Source organism: Schistocerca americana, chromosome 9 (genome assembly GCF_021461395.2).
Source record: "Schistocerca americana isolate TAMUIC-IGC-003095 chromosome 9, iqSchAmer2.1, whole genome shotgun sequence".
Lineage (NCBI taxonomy): Eukaryota > Metazoa > Arthropoda > Insecta > Orthoptera > Acrididae > Schistocerca > Schistocerca americana.
Window position 1 is genome coordinate 125,513,159 of NC_060127.1, and position 23,836 is coordinate 125,536,994.

Consider the following 23,836-nt stretch of genomic DNA (forward strand, 5'->3'; position numbering starts at 1 on the left):
GTTCGCCGATGACATTGTAATTCTGTCAGAGACAGCAAAGGACTTGGAAGAGCAGTTGAATGGAATGGACAGTGTCTTGAAAGGGGGATATAAAATGAACATCAACAAAAGCAAAACGAGGATAACGGAATGTAGTCGAATTAAGTCGGGTGATGCTGAGGGAATTAGATTAGGAAATGAGACACTTAAAGTAGTAAAGGAGTTTTGCTATTTGGGGAGCAAAATAACTGATACTGGTCGAAGTAGAGAGGATATAAAACGTAGACTGGCAATGGCAAGGAAAGCGTTTCTGAAGAAGAACGACTGCCGGAAAGCCTCCGTGCGCGCTCGAATCTCTCTAATTTTACATTCGTGGTCTCCTCGGGAGGTATAAGTAGGGGGAAGCAATATATTCGATACTTCATCCAGAAACGCACCCTCTCGAAACCTGGACAGCAAGCTACACCGCGATGCAGAGCGCCACTCTTGAAGAGTCTGCCACTTGAGTTTGCTAAACATCTCCGTAACGCTATCACGCTCACCAAATAACCCTGTGACGAAACGCGCCGCTCTTCTTTGGATCTTGTCTATCTCCTCTGTCAACCCGACCTGGTATGGATCCCACACTGATGAGCAATACTCAAGTATAGGTCGAACGAATGTTTTGTAAGCCACCTCCTTTGTTGATGGACTTCATTTTCAAAGGACTCTCCCAATGAATCTAAACCTGGCACCCGCCTTACAAACAATTAATTTTATATGATCATTCCACTTCAAATCGTTCCGCACGCATACTCCCAGATATTTTACAGAAGTAACGGCTACCAGTGTTTGTTCCGCTATCATATAATCATAAAATAAAGGATCCTTCTTTCTATGTATTCGCAATACATTACATTTGTCTATGTTAAGGGTCAGTTGCCACTCCCTGCACCAAGTACCTATCCGCTGCAGATCTTCCTGCATTTCACTGCAATTTTCTAATGCTGCAACTTGTCTGTATACTACAGCATCATCCGCAAAAAGCCGCATGGAACTTTCGACACTATCTACTAGGTCATTTATATATATTGTGAAATGTCCATGCGTTCCGCCAGCGGCCCCAGCGTGTTCTGACACTGCACGGACCTGGCTCCTCCTGAGTACCAAACTCGCCCACTCACACTACCCGGGAAAACAACGACGTCGCCCCAAAGAAAGGGCTCAATAATAAAACGGAGGTAATCAAGAACAGGTGTTTATTCGGACCACAGTAGAGAAATGTAATAACCAAGGAAAAATTCTCTTCAACAAAAAACTATTACAACTTCTGATACAGGCCTGGAACATTGCATAAACGTAGAGAGACATGAAGACTGTGTCACTGATAGTCGCTAAAGACAGAGCTGAGCGTTCGGCATTGTTCGCCGACAGGTACGTCTTGCGGTGTCGATGGAAAGTCGTTGGTCCCACTGTGACGGCTTCCGACCGGGCTCTGACTGATGGGCTGCTAAGAACCGGCGCAGTAACTGGCCCAGAGCTCCGGTGCAGCCGACTGCCGACTTGTTGGCTTGCGCCGGGCTATATACCTGGGACACAGAAGATCAAGTTCCGCGCACGTGACATTCCCGAGAAAATAGGTCCCTGGCTCGGAGGACCTCTGGCGACGATTTTTTTGCCGCCTGTCGTCCTTGTTCGACGCTGGCCGGGGAGGCTACGCCTTGCACGTATGCAACCCCGTAATGCTTCAGTGTCTAAGGGGTTATCGATCTCTTTAGGCGACCGTAGGGTACATGGCAGCATATTCGTCATTAACATGTAGGAGGTAGAACGCCTTCCGTAGAATGTGTAAGTAGCGTGAAGCGCACTTTGAATGTATCCCAATGGCTGAAAGAGCCACGCGCACTTTTAATAAGAAAATGCTATCAGACATTGAAATCAGTGTAAAAGATTTGGTCGCCACCAACGCTAGCCACACAACATATAAGAGGTTGCGCTGAGTTGGATAATTACTTAATTTATTTATAAGAAAACTCACAAAAGTACATTCATTGTGAAGTAAGTGATAAGAATTGAATGTAATTGTTAATATGATCCACGCAGTGTTCTGATCAATCAAGTATTGAATAATGTAAAGAGAGCACGAACACTGTGCATATGTGCACCTTGCAGCAACATTGCTGAAAACAAGATCTATTCCAAAGCATTTGTTTTAAATAAGAAAAGGACACTAATTATTGGACCTGTGCACATGGCAACACTATAGATGGGCTAACAAGGAAAACAACACGGTAAATGGCGTAGTTAACTGAGACGTAGCATCGGTACACTGGATAAGATTGGAGGCAAAATTATTTATTCCCTAAAACATTGATGTAATGCTTCTATAGACTGCTGTTGCCTGGTAACTAAGTACAAATGCTTGTGAAACGCTATGCGTTTCACAACAGACTCGTGTGCCCACGTGGTTCGTGGAGACACAATTTCTACGTACAGTCGCCATATTTTAGTAACATCAAACCATGCAGTCGCGAACAATTAACATCTTACACAGGACACATTTGAACAGACAAAGAATAATGGCAGAGGACCAACAAACTCCAATAGTAACCCATGTGGATGGTTTCCACCGGGCATAAAGTAATTAGACAAAGAAAATTCACAAAGAAGCAAAAATTTCCAAGATTCTGAAAAGATTAGAATGCATACACACGCAGTTGCAGGCACACAAACATTCACACTGAACCGTGGGGGCTTCAACGTATGCAACACCTTTGTGCTATGTTCTTCTTACGGATCAAAGTCAAGTCTAGGAATCAAACTGAAAGTCTGCAAAAGACTTGCATTCCTTGCTGGGACCCAGCAAATCAATCTTTATAAGATGAAACGCGAGACCAAAATCTAAAGTCTCCCCTCTTGCTATGAGACAAAGGGCCACGCGGTTAAGTCAGCTCACCCTTCTTCGAAGAGACTTCAGCTGCAGACCCTCGGCGAGCTGGAAGCAGACTGACTGTCCACACACTCTAACGTCTCCCACGCGACCCCGTGGCCAGGAAAACCCAGAGATGAGGCTTCCGCCACCAACCTAACACCGGTAACATTCACACAAAGGGGCAAACCTCTTTGCCTACATGAAAACTACACTACTGGGCAATAAATTGCTACACCAAGAAGAAATGCAGATGATAAACAGGTATTCATTGGACAAATATACTAGAACTGACATGTGATTACATTTTCACGCAATTTGCGTGTATAGATCCTGAGAAATCAGTATCCAGAACAACCACCTCTGGCCGTAATAACGGCCTTGATACGCCTGGGCATTGAGACAGACAGAGCTTGGATGCTGTGTACAGGTACAGCTGTCCATGCAGATTCAACACGGTACCACAGTTCATCAAGAGTAGTGACTGGCGTATTGTGAGGAGCCAGTTGCTCGGTCACCATTGACCAACCGTTTTCAATTGGTGAGAGATCTGGAGAATGTGCTGGCCAGGGCAGCAGTCGAAAGGCCCGTACAGGACCCGCAACAGGCGGTCGTGCATTATCCTGCTGAAATGTAGAGTTTCGTAGGGATCGAATGAAGGGTAGAGCCACGGGTCGTAGCACAGTTGAAATGTAACGTCCACTGTTCAAAGTACTGTCAATGCGAACAAGAGGTGACCGAGACGTGTAACCAATGCACCCAATACCATCACGCCAGTATGGCGATGACGAATACACGCTTCCAATGTTCGTTCACCGCGATGTCACCAAACACGGATGCGACCATCACGATGCTGTAAACAGAACCTGGATTCATCCGAAAAAATGACGTTTTGCCATTCGTGCACCTAGGTTCGTCGTTAAGTACATCATCGCAAGCGCTCCTGTCGGTGATGCAGTGTCAAGGGTAACCGCAGGCACGGTCTCCGAGCTGATAGTCCATGCTGCTACATACGTCGTCGAACTGTTCGTGCAGATGGTTGTTGTCTTGCAAACGTCCCCATCTCTTCACTCAGGGATCGAGACGTGGCTGCACGATCCGTTACAGCCACGCCGATAAGATGGCTGTCATCTCGACTGCTAGTGATGCGAGGCCGTTGGGATCTAGCACGGCGTTCCGTATTACCCTCCTGAACCCACCGATTCTATATTCCTCTAACAGTCATTGGATCTCGACCAGCGCGAGCAGCAGTGTCTCGATACGATAAACCGCAATCGCGATAGGCTACAATCCGACCTTTATCAAAGTCGGAAACGTGATAGTACGCATTTCTCCTCCTTACACGAGGCATCACAACAACGTTTCACCAGGCAACGCCGGTCAACTGCTGTTTGTGTATGAGAAATCGGTTGTAAACTTCACTCATGTCAGCACGATGTAGGCGTCGCCACCGGCGCCAACTTTGTGTGAATGCTCTGAAAAGATAATCATTTGCATAGCACAGCATCTTCATCCTGTTGGTTGAATTTCGCGTCTGTAGCACGTCATCTTCGTGGTGTAGCAATTTTTAATGGCCAATAGTGTACAAGGTTTACCATTCTGTACGACTACCTTTGATTCTCTGCAGCAGACTAAATTACCGTATAGCAAAATGAAACACACCCACATTCAATCACTCGCGCGCATGCCGGAGAGTTCTGTATCACTGGAAAGCAAATAAAATGATAATGAAAGGGGACCACGACCCTTTCACATCCATTGCTCTTCAATCCGAATCCCCGAATCGTTTGATGTGGAGGTGTTACTCTAATAGAGTTCGAGAGCCTCTGCAATGCTGTTTGAGTTTAGAGTGAATACCAAGTGGGCTGAGGCGTGAATGGGAAGGAGGCAGATGCGCTAAGGTTCCAAAGTCGTTATGCCAGGGTGGCGTAGTGGCCAGCGCATCTGCCTAGTCAGCAGGAGACCCCGGTTTGAATCCCTGACTTAGTACAAGTTTCCATTGGTCGCTTCAGACTGCATCAGTATACAGGGTGGTCCATTGATCATGACGGCGCCAAATATCTCACGAAATAAGCGACAACCGAAAAAGCTACAAAGAACGAAACTCGTCTAGCTGGAAGGAGGAAACCAGATGGCGTTATGGTTGGCCCGCTACATGGCGCTGCCATAGGTCAAACGGAACCCCTATTTTTCATTATATATTTGTGTACTACGTAAAGAAATATGAATGTTTTAGTTGGACCACTTTTCTCGCATTGTGATAGATGGCGTTGTAATAGACACAAATATATCGGTCACAATTTTAGACGAACAGTTGCTAACAGGTAGGTTTTTAAAGTAAAATACAGAGCGTAGGTACGTTTGAACATTTTATTTCGGTTATTCCCATGTGATACATGTACCTTTGTGAACTTATCATTTCTGAGAACGCATGCTGTTACAGCGTGATTACCTGTAAATACCACATTAATGCAATAAATGCTCAAAATGATGTCCGTCAACCTCAATGCATTTGGCAATACGTGTAACGACATGCATGGACAATGCGCTGACGCATGTTGTCAGGCGTTGTCGGTGGATCACGATAGCAAATATCCTTCAACTTATCCCACGGACAGAAATCCGGGGGCGTCAGATCCGTTGAACGTGCAGGCCATGGTATGGTGCTTCGACGTCCAATCCACCTGTCATGAAATATGCTATTCAATACCGCTTCAACCGCACTCGAGCTATGTTCCGGACATCCATCATGTTGGAAGTACATCGCCATTCTGTCATGCGGTGAAACATCTTGTAGTAACATCAATAGAACATTACGTAGAAATAAGCATACATTGCAGCCCATTACAAACAGTATTGTAAGGTGCTTAAAAAAGTTATTAGGAAGGCAAAAAGTATGTGGTATGCAGATAGAATAGCTAAGTCTCAGGATAAAATTAAAACCATGTGGTCAGTCGTAAAGGAAGTGGCTGGTCTGCAGAGACAGGTCGAGAATATAGGATCAGTGCGTAGTGGGGATGTCCGTGTTACTGATAAGTCGCATATATGTACAGTACTTAATAATCACTTTCTGAATATAGCAGGTGAACTAAATAGAAACCTAGTCCCAACAGGGAATCATATAGCGCTCTTAGAAAAAAGTGTTCCGAGACTGTTACCTGAAATGCTCCTCCATGATACTGACAAGAGGGAGATTGAGTTAATAATCAAATCACTAAAGACCAAGAACTCTCATGGATATGACGGGGTATCTAGCAGAATACTGAAGTATTGTTCCACGTATGTTAGCTCAGTACTTAGCCATATCTGTAACTTTTCCTTTAGGAGTGGTCGGTTTCCTGACCGATTAAAGTACTCGGTAGTGAAGCCACTTTATAAAAAGGGAGACAGGGATAATGTTGACAATTATAGACCTATTTCTATGCCATCGGTGGTTGCTAAAGTTATCGAGAGGGTTGTATATACAAGGTTACTGCAGAATTTAAATTCACATAATTTGCTGTCAAATGTACAGTTTGATTTTAGAAATGGCTTAACAACTGAAAATGCTATAGTCTCTTTTCTCTGTGAGGTTTTGGACGGATTAAATAAAAGGTTGCGAACGTTAGGTGTTTTCTTTGATTTAGCGAAGGCTTTTGACTGTGTTGACCACAAAATATTACTGCAGAAGTTGGAACATTATGGAGTAAGGGGAGTAGCTTACAATTGGTTCGCCTCCTACTTTAAGAACAGAAAACAGAAGGTAATCCTCCGCAATATTGAGAGTGGTAATGATGTTCAGTCCCAATGGGGCACTGTTAAATGGGGCGTTCCCCAAGGGTCGGTGCAGGGGCCACTGCTGTTTCTTATTTATGTAAATGATATACCTTCTAGTATTACAGGTGATTCAAAAATATTTATGTTTGCTGATGACACCACCTTGGTAGTGAAGGATCTTGTGTGTAATATTGAAACATTATCAAATAATGTAGTTCATGATATAAGTTCGTGGCTTGTGGAAAATAATTTGATGCTAAATCACAGTAAGACTCAGTTTTTACAGTTTCTAACCCACAATTCAACAAGAACTGACATTTTAATCAGACAGAATGGGCATGTTATAAGCGAGACGGAACAGTTCAAGTTCCTAGGCGTACGGATAGATAGTAAGCTGTTGTGGAAAGCCCATGTTCAGGATCTTGTTCAGAAACTAAATGCCGCTTTATTTACCATTAGAACAGTATCTGAAATAAGTGACATTTCAACACGAAAAGTAGTATACTTCGCATATTTTCATACGCTTATGTCATATGGTATAATTTTTTGGAATAATTCTTCTGATTCAAAAAGGTTATTTTTGGCTCAAAAACGGGCTGTTCGAGCCATGTATGGTGTAAGTTCGAAGACCTCTTGTCGACCCCTATTCAATAGTCTGCGAATTTTGACATTGCCCTCACAGTATGTATTTTCTTTAATGTCGTTTGTTGTTAGCAATATTAGCTTATTCCCAAGAGTTAGCAGCTTTCACTCAGTTAATACTAGGCAGAAATCAAATCTACATGTGGAATGCACTTCCTTGACTCTTGTGCAGAAGGGAGTGCAGTATTCTGCTACATCCATTTTCAATAAGCTACCACAAGAACTCAAAAATCTTAGCAGTAGCCCAAACACTTTTAAGTCTAAACTGAAGAGTTTCCTCATGGCTCACTCCTTCTATTCAGTCGAGGAGCTCCTGGAAGAGCTAAAAAATTAAGCAAATTCCAGTGTTACATTCTTGATTTTTCTTTATTTAAACTAACGACTTGTCGCCTGAATATGTTTCTTATATTTCATTTTATCTGTTTCTACAATCGTGTTATAATTTCATGTATTGACTCGTTCCATGACCATGGAGACTTCTCCTAAATGTGGTCCCACGGAATAATAAATAAATAAATAAATAAATAAATAAATCGATAAAATGGGGGCCAATTATCCTTCCTCCAATAATGCCGCACCATACATTAACCCGCCAAGGTCGGTGATGTTCCACTTATCGCAGCCATCGTGAACTTTCCGGTTGCCCAATAGTGCAAATTATGCCGGTTTACGTTACCGCTGTTGCTGAATGACGCTTCGTCGCTAAATAGAACACGTGCAAAAAATCTGTCATCGTCCTGTAATTTTTCTTGTGCCCAGTGGCAGAACTGTACACGACGTTAAAAGTCGTCGCCATGCAATTCCTGGTGAATAGAAATATGGTACGGGTGCAATCGATGTTGATGTAGCATTCTCAACACCGACATTTTTGAGATTCCCGATTTTCGCGCAATTTCTCTTCTACTGATGTGTGGATTGGCCGCGACACCAGCTAAAACACCTGCTTGGGCATCATCATTTGTTGCAGGTCGTGGCTGACGTTTCACATGATGCTGAACACTTCCTTTTTCTTTAAATAGCTTAACTATCCGGCGAACGGTCCGGACACTTGGATGATGTCGTCCAGGATACCGAGCAGCATACATAGCACACGCCCGTTAGGCATTTTGATGACAATAGCCATATATCAACACGATATCGACCTTTTCCGCAATAGGTAAACGGTCGATTTTAACACGGCTAATGTATCACGAAGCAAATACCGTCCGTTGTGTTGGAATGTTACGTGATACCACATACTTATGGATTTGTGACTATTACAGCGCCGTCTATCACAAAGCGAAAAAAGTGGTCCAACTAAAACATTCCTATTTCTTTACGTACTACAAAAATATGTAATTAAAACTGGGAGTTCCTATTTTTAAAAGAAACACAGCTGATATCCGTTTGACCTATGGCAGCGACATCTATCGGGCCAGTCATAGCGCCATCCAGTTTCCCCCTTCAAGCTAGACGAGTTTCGTTCTTTGTAGTTTTTTGTTTGACGCTTACTTCGTGAGATATTTGGCCCGGTCACTATCAATGGTCCACCCTGTATAAGCATCAAGAACAAAAATATTTCATTGTACATACCTTTGTTATACCGTAACAGAGTCTCTTTCGACCACACCACATTCAACAGTCGAGTGGTAGGGAGTGACGAAGAGAGAAGAACGCTGATTGTTGTGATGGCGTGGGTGACACTACCCACGGTTCGGTCACTATGCTCTTCGTATCGTGTGAACCGCAGAAAGGCTGTGATTAATACTGAGTAAACTACGAACTGCTCGGTCTTATTTTACGCGTGACAGAACTGAGATAGATTCTCGTGTGTGCAATGGACGACAATCGGTGCGTCATTGGTGAAAGAATGCATGTGCGCGATATGAGGTTTGAATATTTTCAGGACTGTGCTTAGATGGGAGTAAATCCTGAAAAGTATCGCATCACTCATTGACCTTAAACTATTGGCGATGAAGATGCTGACAGTATAATAGGACCCCTAGATAAGGCTCTCGTAACAATAGCAGAGGCGAGGTTAGACTAGTGACAGCTCGCATAGACGAGACTGAAACATGAGAACAGCCCAATATGTGGTAGTGGAGCAAGTACCCTCTGCCATGTACTTATCAGTGGTTTGCAGAGTATGAACGAACAAGTAGATTTAGATGTTATTAAAAGTTTCATAAGTGGCCTCAAAGATATGCACCGTTATTCTCGCGCAACGAAATTATTACTTCAGTTTCTCTAGTATTTGCACCCATCATCTTTATGTTCTGTTACTCCCTTCAAGTAATAGTACAAGATGCGTCTGAAAAGGTCGGTGCATGGTCTCCGAAAATTAATGAAACGTTAGTTACGAACAGAATAGCTTCAGAGTAGTCATCAGTAGGTGCAACACACCTCTGACATCGTTTGTGAAGCTGTTGAAAATTGTCAGTAAACGCTTCTTATGGAATCTCCCGAAGTAGCGTGCTCACGCCTTGTTGTATACCCGAAATGCCTGTGAAGCGTAAGCCATTCAGCATTAAGTTAAAACGAGGAAACAAAAGAAGTCATATGTAAGTCAGCAGGCATAATGTAAGTCTGCAGGCTTTCGTGGACGTTGTCACTGAAGTTATAATGTTCTGGGTTATTAGGCCGCGTCATACTTTTAAAAGGATCAATGTTTCGACCCTTCTGCTGGGATCTTTCTCAGGATCTTCCGGTGTCCAGTACTGCTAGGAAGAAGTCAAATGTCGCCAAATCTGGAGAATAAGTACGTATTGAAGAACGGTCACATTGCGTTGAGCGAGAAAGTTGAGCCTGCGGATATCCAACAAGACGGGACCACTGTGCTTCGATCGAGTCCACAAGAAGTGTTTGCTGACAGTTTTCAACAGCTCTACAGGCGTTGTCAGGAGTGTGATGTAACCAGTGTTGCTTACTATGAAGACTGTAAACATATTTTATTTGTAACTCTTGTTTCCTTTGTTTTTTGAGACCCCTCACCGAACTTTTCAGACGCGCCTGGTATTATGAGAAATCTGAATAGTTGACGTTGTGCAAGAGATTAAATTTATCTACCACGTACAGTAGTTTATTATTTAAGCTTTTACATATTAACAACGTCTTCATCGTACCACATCAGTGAACTACTTGCTTCCCAGAGCCTGTCATCATTATATCCCAACGTGCTTTGATCTTGCTCTGAGATTTGTATGTCCTACTCCCATAGTTGATAGTATAAACTTCTCTAATAATATTTCGTATGGTATTAAATTATATTCTGTTATAGCCTATTACTAATGGCTCTTAATCGTACTGTAATCTTTGATAATATTTCTTCTCTTACTGCATGTTACTCTGATGCGTTGTGTCGTGCACCCTGCCTGTTTTTCGCTAGTTTTTGTTAATCTTACTTCTTGTATGAATCTGTAGTCTGCATTTTACATGTTTACCTTTTCTGAATGAATTGTAAGACATTTTATAATCTTACATTCATCTGTTAATTTACATTTTATTTTATTGGCGTTTTTATGTAATCTCAATCAAGTTTTATTAGCCTATTGTCACATAATTATTTAATGGCAACGTGTTAGGTTTTATCAAGACTGTCATCTTTGACCTAGAATTTCTTTGATTTGTATTGCTGTACTTGTGTCAATGTGCCATCATATTTTTGTCTTGTTACAATTTTTGATTTTATATTATCTTGGAAATTATGGTTTCTGTGGTAACTTCTGTTAAACCATGTATGACATCTAATACATTTGTGACAATTTTCGTGGGTATTTTGATCGATTTTAGGTTTTTTCTTTTCTTCGTCTTCCGTTTGGCATTCTCACATTGTCCACTTTTGTATGCTGTCCAGCTGCCTTGCCTTTGATGATGGCTCAAAACCGAAACCGGTAGAAAAATGAAACATTATTACAGACAGCAGGGCGTTATGCATTTTTCAATATTAGTTTTTGTACCTTAGTGGACATTAGTTTCTTTGAAAATACAAAAGATTATTATTTATTCAGGGGTTTGTTACCATTGCGTGCTATTTCTTGGTAGTGACTAATTTCGAACTTTAACGTTGATTCTCAAACCACTGCCGGCATTTGAGGTGTTCTTTACAGCATAATTCCACTAATATTCTTACTTGACATCAACGCAATAAGGATGCATATGAAAAAGGCATACAATCATAATACAGAACTTGTACATTCAGCAGAGTGTTCAAATCTATGTGAATTCCTAAGGGACCAAACTGCTGACGTCATCGGTCACTAGACTAACACACTACTTAAACTAACTTATGCTAAGAACAACACACACACCCATGCCCGAGGGAGGACTCGAACCTCCGGCGGGACGGGTCGCTCAGTCCGTGACATGGCGCCTCAAACCGCGCGGCCACTCCGCGCGGTGAGCAGAGTGTAATCTAGCCAGCTGAATGTACTTCCGTGCTATGGTCATACCACATTTTATATGGATCTGTATTATGTAAATGTTATGCAAGTACAGTGACGGAATAAACGCAAAAGCCAGAAGAGCGGTGCGTTGTACACGAAAGATGGTAGACGTGTTTGTACATCTGAAAAACCACGTCAATCCAAATTCCGCGCCAGTCGCGTAAGAGTGGTCCCACTAGCGCCATTTTGAGGATGCACATCAGTTTACTTTAGATACACACTGTCGTCAGCGAGTAATATTATTGGGATTTCCGTCGTGTGAAAGCTGTGAGTACCCTTGGAAAGGCATTCACCTATCTGTATATTAAATTATCAACTTATGAGACGATACCTATTCTTTGAAAGACGTTTTATATAGTTTACGTAACTGTAAAGATGCGCATCTAGCGCGGACACTAATAAATCGTTTGCGCAGTCAAATAAACATTTAACAGAAGCTGAACGTTCCGCTTTGATCTAAATAAAAGATGGCTTCAGATTTTATCGTACTTCTGCTTGTAATGTGAAAGCGTAAAGAAGGTCGTCTTTAAGCCATAAAAGTGAGCGGTCTTGCCAGCATGCAGACAACATTATTAATTAATAAAATTCAAGTAATTTATGTTCGATACTGTAAACCGGCACGTTATTGTTATGAAGGTGTTGATTGGTGCAAGAATTGTCTCGAAGGAAGGAGAAAAGTAATGACTGTAATTTGTGACAAAAAACGTGAACCAAGAAGCTAACGCAGGACAGGCTGAAATCTGATCGCACCATACAGTTAGAAAATTACTTATGTAAGTTATACTGTTTATAAATAAGCCCTAATTGCGTGTGAGGGTTATTTGAATATATTTAGTGTTTACCAGATTTCTTATTCTATTCTTTTCCTTTATTTTTTTTCTACCTCCACGTCATGTTATTTTTATAAATGTAAAACAGCCTTTACTACAGCAGGGAATACTGTGGCATCCTGGTCGTAGACAGAAGGCCGCTCCTTGTCTTCTATACAACTCATAGCTGCCCCATTTATTAATGATATCATTTGCAAATGCAAATTTTTTTATTATTCATTGTTAAAGGTCCCTTAGGTAATTATAAAATTCATACTGATTGTTGGGTTGGCAGGAGAGCCAACACCGTGTTACTAGAGGCCGAAATGCACGCCGATTTAACTCACGCAGGCGGGCGTGAGGAGGGAAGAACCATACTGACGGGAGGTCTGGAACATGACAAGGAATGAGAATTCAGAAAGCGGACGTAATTAGTTTCATACTTAACTTTACTCCATTAATGATGAACGTCGCTCTTGACGGTACATGATTCACAATATTATCTGTTCAGATTATAATAACTGAATATGGCGCCTTGCTAGGTCGTAACAAATGACGTAGCTGAAGGCTATGCTAAACTGTCGTCTCTGTAAATGAGAGCGGATGTAAACAGTGAACCATCGCTAGCAAAGTCGGCTGTACAACTGGGGTGAGTGCTAGGGAGTGTCTCTACACTAGACCTGCCGTGTGGCGGCGCTCGGTCTGCAATCACTGATAGTGGCGACAGGCGTGTCCGACGTATACTAACGGACCGCGGCCGATTTAAAGGCTACCACCTAGCAAGTGTGGTGTCTGGCGGTGACACCACGCTGATTACGTAAGTATATCCGGCTTGTCCTTTTCCGAATAATAGAAGCCTTTGCGTAATCGAAAACTAGACTCCTTCTGACAACGATCAGGAGCCGACCAGATGACAGACGTCTTCGTCAGCTTTCGTGTTTCCTGTGTCAAAGCTGTGCCAAACTGGGAACACGACATTCTAGTATGAAACACAATATATACATAATTATCAGACTAAAATTGAAAAAAATTGAAATATATTTAACTTATTTTTTTTCTTTTATCACACTAGAAGCGTTAGTTACATCTGAGACACATCATGGTGACTTGACGTTAGTGAAGCCTGCCTTTAGGGTGACTAAGGCCTGTTATCAACACCTCACTGAGTTTGAACGAGGTTGTTTAATAGGGATATCAGAAGCTGGATGTTCCTTCAGGATTTTGCAGAAAGACTTGGCAGGAACGTAGCCACTGTACATGGCTGCTGGCAGCTGTGATCACGAGAATGTACGGTTGCAAGAGGACCGGACTCGAGAAGGTGACGTGGCACTACCGAGAGGGAAGACCATCGTGTTCGGTGTATGGCTCTGGCGCAACGTACTGCATCCGGGGCGACAATCTCAGTAGCCTTTGTCATGACAGTGACACAACGAACACTTACAGATTAGTTACTTCAAGGGCAGCTCAGAGCCAGGCGCTCCGTATCGTAAATTCCACTGACCCCAAAAATACCGTCATTTGCGGCTTAAGTGGTGTCAACTCAGACAGAGCCCCACTTTCCTGTGCAAGTCTTATACAAATGAAACGCGGCAGGTTCCCTGGAGGTCGCCCGTTAACGACTGTTAATCATCAAAGATAACTATACAGCATCACTCACTTCCTTATATGATTAGTGGGTCCTAATTTGTGAGTTTGTTAGATATTAGCTGCAGCTGATTACAATTTAGTTGATTGTGAGCTACAGATATACTCTAATTACAATGGGCAGCTAATTCTTACAAGTATTGGTATTTAATTTCTAAGATCTTAACTAACTCTACTGCCTCCAGCGTCACAGTTGTGCCATATATATATATATATATATATATATATATATATATATATATATATATATATATATGGTGAGTTGACGTTAGTGAATCCTGCCTTTAGGGTGACAAAGGCACCGTTATCAACACCTCGCTGAGTTTGAACGAGGTATATATATACAGGGTGAGTCACCTAACATTACCGCTGGATATATTTCGTAAACCACATCAAATACTGACGAATCGATTCCACAGACCGAACGTGAGGAGAGGGGCTAGTGTAATTGGTTAATACAAACCATAAAAAAATGCACGGAAGTATGTTTTTTAACACAAACCTACGTTTTTTTAAATGGAACTGCGTTAGTTTTGTTAGCACATCTGAACATATAAACAAATACGTAATCAGTGCCGTTTGTTGCATTGTAAAATGTTAATAACATCCGGAGATATTGTAACCTAAAGTTAACGCTTGAGTACCACTCCTCCGTTGTTCGATCGCGGGTATCGGAGAGCACCGGATTACGTAGGGATCCAAAGGGAACGGTGATGGACCTTAGGTACAGAAGAGACTGGAACAGCACATTACGTGCACATGCTAACACCTTCTTATTGGTCTTTTTCACTGACGCACATGTACATTGCCATGAGAGGTGAGGTACACGTACACACGGGGTTTCCGTTTTCAATTACAGAGTGGAATAGAGTGTGTCTCGACATGTCAGGCCAATAGATGTTCAATGTGGTGGCCATCATTTGCTGCACACAATTGCAATCTCTGGCGTAATGAATGTCGTACACGCCGCAGTACATCTGGTGTAATGTCGCCGCAGGCTGCCACAGTACGTTGTTTCATATCCTCTGGGGTTGTAGGCACATCACGGTACGCATTCTCCTTTAACGTACCCCACAGAAAGAAGTCCAGAGGTGTAAGATCAGGAGAACGGGCTGGCCAATTTATGCGTCCTCCACGTCCTATGAAACGCCCGTCGAACATCTTGTCAAGGGTCAGCCTAGTGTTAATTGCGGAATGTTCAGATGCACCATCATGCTGATATCACATACGTCGACGCGTTTCCAGTGGGACATTTTCGAGCAACGTTGGCAGATCATTCTGTAGAAACGCAATGTATGTTGCAGCTGTTTAGGCCCCTGCAATGAAGTGAGGACCAATGAGGTGGTCGCCGATGATTCCGCACCATACATTTACAGTTCACGGTCGCTGTCGCTCTACCTGTCTGAGCCAGCGAGGATTGTCCACGGACCAGTGATGCATGTTCCGTAGATTCACTGCCCAGTGGTTTGTGAAACCCGCTTCATCGTTAAACAGGTAGAACTGCAACGCATTCTCTGTTAATGCCCATTGACAGAATTGCACTCGATGATTAAAGTCATCACCATGTAATTGCTGATGTAGCGACACATGAAACGGGTGAAAGCGGTGACGATGCAGTATGCGCATGACACTACTTTGACTCAGTCCGCCGGCTCTCGCAATGTCCCGTGTACTCATGTGTGGGTTCATGGCAACAGCAGCTAACACACCAACTGCACCCGCTTCTCCTGTGACGGGCCTGTTACGGACCAGTGCTTTGTGCACTTTGCCTTCTCCTGATTGGTTAACATGGCTTCTTGGGCACTTCCCCTCATCCACTACCTACGTGCTGCGATCCTAAAATAGAAAAAAAACTTTGATAGTTGTAAACAATTCGACACAAGTTTCATATTTGTTTCTTACTTCTAGCCTGAATTTATGTAATCAGGGAAAGACTTTTCGGACACCCTGTATTTCAACAGAGACCAGTCAGTTTTCGGAAATGTGTCAGCAGACCCGCATACCACCCTTAATTTACGCTGGAGGATGATGGTTCAGATGGCTCTGAGCACTATGGGACTTAATTGCTCTCGTCATCAGTCCCCTAGAACTTAGGACTACTTAAACCTAACTAACCTAAGGACATCACAAACATCCATGCCCGAGGCAGGATTCGAACCTGCGACCGTAGCGGTCGCGCGGTTCCAGACTGTAGCGCCTAGAACCGCTCGGCCACTCTGGCCGGCTACGCTGGAGGAGCTCACTCTCAGTCATCTCTTATGACCTGGGCACCTGTAAAAGGAAAACATTAAAATTTGTGAAAGGATAAGTTGGGTTTAGCTTTAACAATTCTGTTCCACAAAATACTGGGATGTGCTGAAAAACAGTGTCTCCAAATTTTTTATGTGAAAATTCTTGTAGGTTTTTGAATAAAAGAAAATTTAGTAACATTCTACATCTTTATTCTTCATGTCTGTATATTTCTTTCTCTACGTACTCGCCTTGGCAATGGCCTTGCCGCAGTGTATACACCGGTTCCCGTGAGATTCCCGAAGTTAAGCGGTGTCGGGCGTGGTCGGCTCTTGGATGGGTGACCATCCAGGCCGCCATGCGCTGTTGCCATTTTTCGGGGTGCACTCAGCCTCCTGATGCCAACTGAGGAGCTACTCGACCGAATAGTAGCGGCTTCGGTCAAGAATACCACCCTAATGACCGGGAGAGCAGTGTGCTGACCCCACATCCCTCCTATCCACATCTTTCACTGAGGATGACATGGCGGTCGGATGGTCCCTGTAGGCCACTCGTGGCCTGAAGACGGAGTGCTTTTTTTATTACGTACTCGCCTTGGGAACGAGCACATTTCTCTCCACGAGAGACCAGTTTGGTGTTACCGTCGCGCCTTAATCACCACAAAGTGAAGTCCGCGAAAGTGTTCTTCAACTTTTTGAAACAGATGAATATACGAGGCGTGTTTTTTAAGTAAGTACCGTTTTGAAATTAAAAAAAAGACATTCTAAGATATCTCAATAATTTTATTTTTACGTCAAAGCCTGTACCTTCATCTACGCACTGACGCCATTACAGTCTGATTCTTCCTTGTTTACGTTGTGCACTGAGTGTTTAAGATGCCTCCGATAATCGTGAGTCCCGCCGACTGTGAAGTACGGGCTGTTATAAGATTTCTTAGTGCTAAAAGCGATCGATATTCATCGTGATATCTGTGCAGTTTACGGAGAAAACATTACGAGTGATGGAATGGTAAGAAAGTGGGTGAGAGCATTTAAAGATGGCCGCACAAATGTGCATGATGAACAACGGAGTGGGCGTCCTTCGGTCGTTAATGAAAGTTTAGTGCAGGAAGTGGACGATAAGGTGAGAGAAAACAGGCGCTTTAGGCCTACGATTTCGTCGTTGCGGAATGACTTTCCTAATGTTTCTCGTAGTGTTTCGTATAGCACTGTGACCGAGCACTTCAATTGCCGAAAATTGTACGCAAGTTGCGTACCGAAAATGTTGACGGATGTGCACAAAACCAAACGTTTAGACAGTGCATTGACTTTCCTTGAGCGGTACCACAACGACGGTGATGATTTCTTAAGCCAAATTGCTACGGGCGATGGAACGTGGGTGGCCTACGTCACACCAGAAGCAAAGCAACAGTCCATGGAAGTTGAGCAAGGGCATCGTTTTGCTGCAAGACAATGTCCGTCCGCACCTGGCGATTCAGACCAAAGATCACATCTTTTCGATGGGAAACTCTAGATCATCCTCCGTACAGCCCCGATCTTGCGCCCAGTGACTACCATCTGTTCCAGCACTTGAAGAAACACCTGGGCGGTCAGCTTCTTCACGACGATGACGAAGTCAAAACAGTGGTGATGCAGTGCTTAACAAGTCGGGGGGAGACTTCTATGAGGAGGGTATTCAAAAACTGGTACAACGTTATGAGAAGTCCCTCAATATTGACGGAAATTATGTAGAAAGGTAGATTAAGGTACAGGCTTTCATGTAGAAATAAAATTATTGAGATATCTTAGCACGTCTTTTTTTAATTTCAAAACGGTATTTACATAAAAAACACGGCTCGTAGGATGGCGCAAAGTCCGGACTATATGGAGGATGATCGACGAGAGCGAACTCGAGGCGCTGGATCGCTTCAGCGTTCATGTGTGGTCTGTCAGGAGAGGTTGCCCTGTGTCTGGGCGATCTCTTAGAATTCGAAACACGATTACAGCACTCTGTTTCTCACGCACTGATAAAGTTACGTCACATACCGCCGTCTCACACCCTACAGTTGTGAGGCCTCTAGCGTCAGAGGGCTGCAAATATGTGGACGTGAAGCGTAAAGATGAAGAATGTTTTATTTTCAAAGCGTTGAGAGTTTCACACTAACAATCCGGAGGCATCACTTTTAAGCGTGCTGCAACGTCGTGTTTACGTGCAAACCGGTGACAAGTGAAATAATAAGTACAGAGGGTTTGCAAGATATTACTGATCAACAGTTTAACCCAAAGGGCACAGTATTTACACAAAAATTTTGTACAAGTGTATCATATTCACAGGTCAGAAAATACATTACACAATACCTTTCTAATTGAATTAGGTGCAAACAAGAATTTCTTATAACTTCTCTACTAACTGTAAGCTCTTCAATAATAAAAGGTAAAATCAGTTTCATTTAACGAGGACACTTGAAAAATAAAGGTGAAATAAGTTTCTTTTGAACAGGATACACAAGAAAAAAAATATATTACGCAAAACCATTCTGATTGAATTACTTGCAAACAAGAACATCTCATAACTTCTATACTAACTGTAACAACTTCAATAATAAAAGGTAAAATCAGTTTCATTTGACAAAGGGCACTTGAATAATAAAGGTGAAGTAAGTTACTTTTAAATAGGTCACCTGGGCAATAGCAATAGGACAATTCACATAATTTCCGATTTACGATTCCCATCAAGTATTTATCTTTAACATGTACATAGGTTCAACTCCCGCTGCACATAAGGTATAATTCAGAAAACTAGTCTCCTTCCTTTATGGTTTTGAAGGTAAATACACTACTGGCCATTAAAATTGCTACAACAAGAAGAAATGCAGATGATAAACGGGCATACATAGGACCAATATATTATATTAAAACTGACATGTGATTACTTTTTCACGCAATTTGGTTGCATAGATCCTGAGAAATCAGTACCCAGAACAACCACCTCTGACCGTAATAACGGCCTTGATACGTCTGGACATTGAGTCAAACAGAGTTTGGATGGCGTGTACAGGTACAGCTGCCCATGCAGTTTCAACACGGTACCACAGTTCATCAAGAGTAGTGACTGACGTTTTCTGACGAGCCAGTTGCTAGGCCTCCATTGACCAACCGTTTTCAATTGGTGAGAGATCTGGAGAATGTGCTGGCCAGGGCAGCAGTCGAACATTTTCTGTATCCAGAAAGGCCCTTACAGGACATGCAACATGCGGTCGTGCATTATCCTGCTGAAATGTAGGGTTTCACAGGATCGAATGAAGGGTAGAGCCACGGGTCGTAACACATCTGAAATGTAACGTCCACTGTTCAAAGTGCCGTCAATGCGAACAAGAGGTGAGCGAGACGCGTAACCAATGGCACCCTATACCATCACGCCGGGTGATACGCCAGTATGGCGATGACGAATACACGCTTCCAATGTGCGTTCACCGCGATGTCGCCAAACACGGATGCGACCATCATGATTCCGTAAACAGAACCTGGATTCTTTCGAAAAAATGACGTTTTGCCATTCGTGCACCCAGGTTCGTCGTTAAGTACACCATCGCAGGCGCTCCTGTCTGTGATGCAGCGTCCAGGGTAGTCGCAGCAATGGTCTCCGAGCTGATAGTCCAGGCTGCTGCAAACATCGTCGAACTTTCGTGAAGATGGTTGTTTTCTTGCCAACGTCCCCATCTGTTGACTCAGGGATCGAGACGTGGCTGCACGATCCGTTACAGCCATGCGGATAAGATGCCTGTCATCTCGACTGCTAGTGATACTAGGCCGTTGGGATGCAGCACGGCGTTCCGTATTACCCTCCTGAACCTACCAATTCCATATTGGATCTTGACCAACGCGAGCAGCAATGTCGCGGTACAATAAACCGCAATCGCGATAGTCTACAATCCGACCTTTGTCACAGTCGGAAACGTGATGGTACGCATTTCTCCTCCTTACACGAGACATCACAACAACGTTTCACCAGGCAACGCCGGTCAACTGCTGTTTGTGTATGAGAAGTCGGTTGGAAACTTTTCTCATGGCAGCACGTTATAGGTGTCGCCACCGGCACCAACCTTGTGTGAATACTCTGAAAAGCTAATCATTTGCATATCACAGCATCTTCTCCTGCCGGTTAAATTTCGCGTGCGTAGCACGTCATCTTCGTGGTGTAGCAATTTTAATGGCCAGTAGTGTATATAAGGAGTATAGCAAACGGAACAGGCGCCTTGGCGTCCCAATGCAGATGAAACAACTGAATGCAAGATCCCCACTCACTGCAACCCGAAGAACTGAGTGGCCGCCGTATCGGTTGCCATTTTCCCCGCGGCCAAAAGAACCTCCCGTTCCCTCTGGTATTGATCGGCCAAGGCGTCGTACTCCAGGCATCGATTTAGACATGGACTAGGTGGCCGCTGCAGTGCTGAAACAGAATAGCACAAACACACAGCCACAGTGAAAAGAAACAATGTTAACAGCCCCCAGAATATATTAAGATAAAATTCTGCAAAGAGAGATCACATCAAGACAAAGGCAAATTAAAAATGGTTAAGAGTATTATCCGTAGACTTCAAATTTCAAAATACGTAAAACTGCCCCAGCACAAACAGGCTAGTTTTAAAACGGCAACGATGAGACAAAGCATAATATTATTACACCAGTACGTCGCAGTTCCAATACAATATTGACTCTCATAAGAAAGAAGCTAGTGAAAACACGGGTAAGTCTGATTGTAAAACTAGAAAGCTTGAATGTCTACTTCTTCAATAGACAGCTGCATGGTACATAATTCAACCCCAATAGCCAAAAAGAATAACACATTGCTCAGCGTCCTGTGTAGAAGACCATGACCCAGTCACGCCTCAAGAACTTGCAATAACAGGTCCGCTTCCGCATTCCGAGCCACATACACCGGTCAAATCCAGCTAACTCCACGCAAACACTAGTTTCACTCTCTGAGCAGCGACACTTACCGGCCGTTCCGAAGGCAAAACCCAGTCTGCCCGCCACCCCACCAGCACCACCACCGGCCAAAATGGCAAAGATAAGCAACGCCAGAGGGAAACAATCGATACGGGTGAATCGAACGGAGAAAGCAACTGGCTCCGGCGTATCACATCCCCTCTTACAATCAAATTTCAGGATTTCATTTGTTACACCAGCTGATTGCGTTTTGTTTTTAAAGGTCTAACATCACGGAGTGGAACGTGGAAACGCTGACCTCGGACGATCAGAGGCGTCCTGTCCTCTCCAAATTACTGCGCACCCTTCGGCACATCACAAAAGCCATACGCCTAGGCAGAAAATGCGCCGGGCGCCAAAAATGGAATTTTCTCCAGCGGCACTTGAACAAAACAGGTGAGATACATGCGATTGCAGTCTTTCTTGGCGTATTCCACTGATGAATTATTCTCGGGTTATCAGCCGAGTGTTGGCGTCGTCTTGTGGCAACGTTTCAATGAGTTTCGTACCCATCATCTTCTGGCAAAGATGGGAGGGAGTTGACACACTTCGCCAGAAGATGATGGGCACGAAACTCATTGAAACGTTGCCACAAGACGACGCCACCACTCGGCTGAAAACACGAGGAGAATTCATCAGCAAAACAGGTGAGTCTTTATTTGTAAGTAAGTTCTTTGGGAATGCAGGTTTTCTCGGTGAATTTCAGCGGCGAAACCTTTCGAGGTATCAACCGAATCGCGGCGCCTTCGCTGGAAGATGACGAGTTAGAAATTCGCAATGTGCGAAAATTTCATCTAATATGGTATCCATGGCCCGCCCGGTTGGCCGTGCGGTACAACGCACGACTTTCTGGGCAGGAAGTAGCGCCTGGTCCCGGCACGAATCCACCCGGAGGATTGGTGTTGAAGTCCGGTGAACCGGCCAGTCTGTGGATAGTTTTTAGGCGGTTTTCCATCTGCCTCGGAGAATGCGGGCTGGTTCCCCTTATTCCGCGATTGCTGCGCAAACAAGTTCTCCGCGTACGCTTACACCACCATTACTCTACCACGGAAACATAGGGGTTACACTCGTCTGGTGTGAGACGTTCCCTGGGGGATCCACCAGGGGCCGAATCGCACCATAACTCAGGGGTTCGGTGTGGGGTGGCGGAGGGGGGAAGTGGTCTGCGGTAGTCGTCGTGGGGCTGTGGACCACTGCGGTTGCGGCGGGGACGAAGCCTCTCCGTCATTTATAGGTCCCCGGTTAACATACAACACAATACATACAATGGTATCCATACATATTATAAAAAACTATGTGTAACTGTACGCTTGTACACTGATCAGGCAGAACATTATGACCATATACTTAATAGCCAGTGTGTCCACATTAGCACGGATAAAAGCCGCAACGCGTCGTGACATGGAAGCAATGATGCCTTGGTAGGTCTCTGGAGGGAGTTGACACACATCTGCACACACAAGTCACCTAATTCCCGTAATTTTCGGGAAAATGGGGGGGGGGGGGGGGTGCCATATGAAATCTGACGCCACAATCAGTCATATTCCAGATGTGTTCCATTGAGTTGAGATCTGGTGAGCTGGGGGACAGCACATCAATTATAACTCGCCACTGTATTCCTCAAACCTCTCCATCACACTCCTCGTCTTGTGACATGGCGCATTGTCTTGTTGAAAAATGTCACTGGCGTCATGAAGGGGTGTACATGGTATTTGTTGTATTCTCCAACAGTTTATTGAACGTAACTTCTTCTACAATACAATAGCTGGCTGTACAATAGATGTAGGCGTCCGTCGATCTAGCCGGAGATGTGGTTCCTCTCGGTCGGCTGGTACTTCGATCGGCGGTGCAGTACAGCGGCTTCGGTGATATCTTCTCGGAGACTCCGCTATAGCGGTTGCCATTAGCAGCGGACGAAGACTGGTCTGCCTTCGACCGGCCGGGCCTATATAGTGAGCTGGAGCCAGTAGAAACCCAGTTTATAAATCCGTGGCCGGATATGTCGCGGCGACCTCTGCAACTAAAGGTTCCTATTAATCGACTGGAATCTTCGGCGTGTATCCTGATGTCTTCGCCTGTTTGGCTATTGGTTTGTTTCCCTCATAGCATGGCTGTTATGCGGTGCTGCCTGTCATATAGGGGAACCCGATGGCAGACAGTACAGTATTGAACCAGTCTACGATACTTCTTGGCCACCATGGTGCCTTGCAATAGCACCATTGGAATCATGGATGCCCATGTCAATGTTCCCGAGAGCATAATGGAATGGCCACCAACTTGTCTCTGCCCAGCAGTACAGGCGTCAGGGAGCGAATTCGCGCCCTCCTGTCGACATGATGAAGGAGGTATGCCGGCCGCAGTGGCCGTGCGGTTCTAGGCGGTACAGTCTGGAATCGAGCGACCGCTACGGTCGCAGGTTCGAATCCTGCCTCGGGCATGGATGTGTGTGATGTCCTTAGGTTAGTTAGGTTTAATTAGTTC

At 44.0% G+C, this 23,836-nt stretch overlaps 1 protein-coding gene across 1 annotated transcript in view; it reads left to right on the forward strand.

Moving 5' to 3' along the window:
* The window catches only part of LOC124550736, a 102,341-nt gene that overhangs the window by 32,894 nt on the left and 45,611 nt on the right, over positions 1–23,836 (forward strand). The window contains exon 3 of the mRNA XM_047125456.1: positions 21,579–21,751. Coding sequence (XP_046981412.1) covers positions 21,579–21,751 — 173 coding nt within the window. The remainder of the gene's footprint in view (positions 1–21,578; positions 21,752–23,836) is intronic.